This window comes from Gloeophyllum trabeum (genome assembly GCF_000344685.1).
Source record: "Gloeophyllum trabeum ATCC 11539 unplaced genomic scaffold GLOTRscaffold_00008, whole genome shotgun sequence".
In the NCBI taxonomy this organism is placed as follows: Eukaryota; Fungi; Basidiomycota; class Agaricomycetes; order Gloeophyllales; family Gloeophyllaceae; genus Gloeophyllum; species Gloeophyllum trabeum.
This window is the reverse complement of record NW_006920417.1, coordinates 733,048-737,872: the sequence shown is the minus strand read 5'-3', so window position 1 is coordinate 737,872 and position 4,825 is coordinate 733,048. Positions and strand designations below refer to the sequence as shown.

The 4,825-nt window shown below is 50.4% G+C and overlaps 1 protein-coding gene across 1 annotated transcript; it reads left to right on the top strand.

The window, feature by feature from the left end:
- Positions 1-641: 641 nt before the first annotated feature.
- On the top strand, positions 642-2,033 carry GLOTRDRAFT_43651 (amidohydrolase 2; the record flags this gene model as incomplete). Its single annotated transcript, XM_007868508.1, has 7 exons — positions 642-884; positions 948-1,043; positions 1,100-1,215; positions 1,265-1,334; positions 1,385-1,554; positions 1,606-1,854; positions 1,910-2,033. 7 exons carry the CDS (start codon positions 642-644, stop codon positions 2,031-2,033), a joined length of 1,068 nt encoding a protein of 355 aa, XP_007866699.1.
- Positions 2,034-4,825: the final 2,792 nt, after the last annotated feature.

The window sequence follows — 4,825 nt, the reverse complement described above, 5'->3', positions numbered from 1 at the left end:
GGCTTGCAAGAGCTGGTTGTTACCGGCATTGATACCGTGGCGTCTGTCAGTGTCACTGCCTGCTATCACATTCTTCGCCGGAGTCCTTGACCCACCTCGGATATCCGTGCTTAATCCTGCACCAGGATGGTACATGTCGGCTGTTGGCAGAATGGGTGCGTGACGTCTGGGCGAAATGGTCCGTGTCTTACGTTTATTTCTCGAATGTCATCCTCCAGTTCGGACAATTGAGTCATGACGCTGAAAGCACACTACCCGGCCCATCCACAGGAAACACCGACATTCATCGCCATGTACAGGCTCGACAACCTGTCACGACATGTCTTGGGTCTCCGGCCTTAGGCTTTTCTGTGCCATTAGATCCCTGTCGGGCTTTGTTTTGGTATTCTCTTATCCCATCACCTGAGTTGGCCGATGCACGGAGAAGCCCAGGTACTCCAGAACATGGCACCCATGACGCTCGCCTACTCACTCCGCGTACATTGCCGCGTCTGATATATCTCATCGGACGTGCTAAAACGGACCAGTTGACTTTGGCACTACGCAGGCAAATTATATTTAGCGGGGCATATGTATAGGGTATCTCGAAGTGGTCCGCTTTCACTCCCCCTCCACTTGCGCTGGTTACCGCTCTGACCCCGATGTTCCTGTACCTGCTATTAGGCATATTGTCTATTTATCAGGCAGCAGACGCCACACCCAGAACCCGCAATGGCCTGGGAACAATTGCTTTGGAAGAGGCCTGGCAGTTCCCGGAGTTGGCATACCTTGCAGAAAACTATGCACCTCCGGTAGGACAGACGACTGAAGATCTGTCAAACAACCTTGTGGATATCCAGGGTCATAGGCTTCAACTCATGGATGAGTACGGGATTGACTATATGGTAGGTCTTCCCAAGATTTTCTACAAGATGTATGTGGACGGTTGGGCCTGATCGCATCCTGAGATTTTGTCATGGACAAGTCCGGGGCCGCAAGGGTACTCGAATCAGACTGAGGCCGAGGCTATGGCGACGAAGGCGAACGATTACCTTTATGAACAGGTTTGGTTTCTGTACTACATCTCAAACGTATTACATCTGAGGGGTCGGTAATTCAGATACAAAACAATACCGCTCGTTTCGGTGGCTTTGCAGCCTTGAGTATGCACGACCCCGTTCAAGCAGCAGCGGAGCTCAATCGGACCGTCACAGAATATGGTTTCGTAGGTGCACTGTACGTTTGCCGTCGGTGTGAGAGCAGCATGAATCACATATATCGACAGGCTGAACGATTATCAAGAATCCGGACCCGACAATGGCACACTTCTGTTCTACGATCAACCTGAGTACGACGTATGTCGCGATCTACATAACTGTTCACATCGTTACGAAAGCTGTTCCAGGTATTCTGGCAAATGGCCACTGACCTCGATGTTCCAATTTATATGCACCCCCGTCTCCCTGTTACGCAAGAGATAGACCTCTTGTGGCAAGGGCGAAAGTGGCTGCTCACAGCGCCCTGGCAATTCGCGAATGACCTATCGAGTCATGTGCTGGGGATAGCTACGAACGGGTGCGTCGATAGACCGGATCAGATGTATACGCTGAATAGCATCGGTTCTAGTGTTTTCGATCGCTTCCCATCCCTTCGCATGATCGTCGGGCACAATGGGGAGCGGATTCCTTCCGATTTTTGGCGTGCGGATCACATGTTAGAGAGGCAGAAGCTCTTAGGCATGCCTATGAACAGCACTATCGTGGGGTACCTGAAGAAGAACATCTGGATCACGACGTCTGGCGAATTTTACAATGATATTCTGCGATACCACATCAACCAACTTGGGGCTGATCGGATTCTGTTCAGTGTGGATTAGTGCGTCGTGCTGACAGCGAATGGTCTCCTGATGTCCTCATGCACAAATTCACAGTCCGTACGAAACAGTCGAAGAAGCTTCGAGGTGGTTTGCCCGGTTCCCTTTCGCCGACGACGATGAGAAATATTTGATCTCTCGAGGCAACGCCATAAGCATCATGAAGCTCGATTTACGCTAGGCGGCATCAACAACTATGATTGTATTGTTGAGGGTACGTTCTCTCTAAATTCGGGCACGCTCATTGAATAGGGTCACTGAATCTATTTGCCTAGTTATAGTGATCCTAGGAGGTATCTGAGTGATCCCCTTCATCTAGTCCCTATTATATACATCACGTGTTCAAGCAATGCCTATCGCGAATGCGAGTCAATAGTCAATGAACTTACCGACCCGCGATCGCTGGCCCGGAGTTCGATCTAGTGCTGTACCTATGATACCTCAATCTCCAGCGCATGACGGCGCGGTAACACTGTACATACGGCCCATAGCCAGCGTTTCTTACCGGAAGGCGCGGTGTCTCCCATCGTCCGGTCGTGAGTATCGATGTACTCTCACCACAGCTAAATGTATGAAGTGCTTGCGGGTATGCGTTACTGGAGGTACATCTCCTCTCCATGTTTCTCAACAAATCAAGGGCTCCGGGCTTCGTCACTCCTGAAGATGTATGGCCGCCCACCCTGCGATCCCATATACACGTTGCGCATGTGTCTCGTTCCGCTTTCTTACTTGGTATCGAGCTACAGACACACGATACACTGATGTCAATGTAGTTTTCATATCGAGGGTCTACGTGTCTTACAATGCTTTCCCCTTTACAGCATGCGAGGAATATTTAGGAACTGCAGTTCGTAAACGGATGTTCCGCTCCTTCAAGCATTGTATATCCTCCCGACCAGCCGGATCACTGCGTTTACTGCTCGTGCTCCAGCCTATGGACTGTCCTCTTCCCCGGGTGATATCTTGTCGTAGTCTTGTCCCTGTTGACTGTTCTAAATGCCAGCTGGGCAAGTGATATCCGACATCACAGAGGTGTGCTTTTACCCGACTTCGTATCCAGACAGCTCCCGACGTATGGACGAACGGACGGTACCGCTAGACCCGGGGTCGTCCAGAGCAACGTCACCCGTTTCGCCCACTTTCTCTTGAACCCCCGTTAATGTAGCCTTGAAATGATCAAGACGTGAACGGGTCGAAGCAGATGCAGCAGTCGGCCGAATGATGACACTTAGGTATTAAGGGGTGTGGAATGGTGTATGGTTATAATGCAACAGCGATGGGAGTAGCTAACAGTATGGCTTCACGAATGGAGCAGCGGTACCGAGAAGACGAGTTACCGTACTTGTTCCCAAGAGGCGTTCGAGGGTAGTCATCCACTCAGCACTGGCAGGATAGTTAGTGAGTGCGAGAGTGAGTAATTATCAAAGTGAAACAATCCACCCTTGGACATTGACATCCGCGGGCGTATCGTTGTTCAGTGTGTGGATTCCTCGTTGACCTTAGACACTGCAACATACCAGCCAAAGCGTGAAGCGGGCAGAGCACAGTTGGAAGCATGCGTGCCCAGCATCACAGATTGCCGCATCTGAGCATGCAAGTTAGGGGCGCAGGTGTTACCGTGTCCGATATCTTACCCTATGTAAGTGACGGCAACCTGCTCTAGTACAAATGCCCCAGTTGCGTGTGTCAGATGTGGCCTGAACTGAGCAGTCAGGCAGGGGAATGACGGATCCGTTCAACTCGCCTCTGTAGAATGAGTGGGGCAAGTTCAGTGGGCCTGGGGTCCCTGAGACTGGCGCTATGCATCGGGCTCATCGCATGCGGGGGGTATAAAACCTGCTATTGCTGGAGCCTGGAGGCGTCCTTGAAGACTGAAGTCAGCTCTCACAATCGCCTTGGGCTTCAAGGCTGAGACCGTGGTTCAGGCCTGTTCAGGTAGCTCGACACATCTATTTCAGTCCCAAGATCACCCTACTACATACACATTGCGGACACGAGCTCAGAGCTGTGAAAGGCTTGCGCATTCATCCCCAGCGTTCTCCACTTTGCCTTGCCCATATCACGTTCAAAACCAAGCACAAATTTGCCTCCTTGTTCCTCTTCAATGGCTGCTAACGATGCCACAATTCATTTGGCTGAGGAGCCATTTGCCCTTGAGATCAAGAGTAAGTGATGCCTTTCGGCGAGTGTCCGAGTTGCGCCGCCAACATCATCCACAACACCGTAGACATCAAGATCCATGGGCCCCCTGGGCGGCCCCTCGAACGTGAGAAGTGGGGCAACCATAAACTATATGTGACGGTGATATGCACTGACACACAACAATCACCAAGGACCAAAAGAAATAAACCTAAACCCCGTGATATGGGTGAAGGCGGTCTGAGACAACTGAAGGGTATTTAATAGTTCGAGGGGGAAAGGAGGAGTAAGACGCCGTAGGGTAGTCCGTAGGAAGACCTAGAAAAATAAAACAAAATCTTGATGCCTGAAACAAACACTAATGGACGCTCCGGAGTATTTATCTCCGAAAAGTCGCAAACAAAGTCGCAAACCACGGAACCGAGTGTAGGTTCGGGCCCACGGGAGTAGAAATTGCTAGAGAAACTTGGTTAATTTTATTTCGCTATGTGAGACTCACCGGAGCTAATTGGATCGATGGCGGAGATAATTCACTCGACGAGTCAGGCCTATTGGCAAAGCTAAGATCGGTTATAATTCGCTAAGTTCGACGCTTTCGAACTTCTCGGGTCGCTGAGATCGTAACTCTAATTCTCTGAGATGGTGAAGTCGAAACTTGTTTTTCTGTATGCTACTTTGTACAATTTATACTGCAGGAATGGCTTTGCGACCGTTCGGAGATAAATAACAAATAACCGCCGCTACCCACAGGATTGCTCAGCACTTTCCTCCGCTATACCATACACCATACGACTCTCTTGCACTCCTACTTGCTCATCCCAGCCCCTAGAGGTC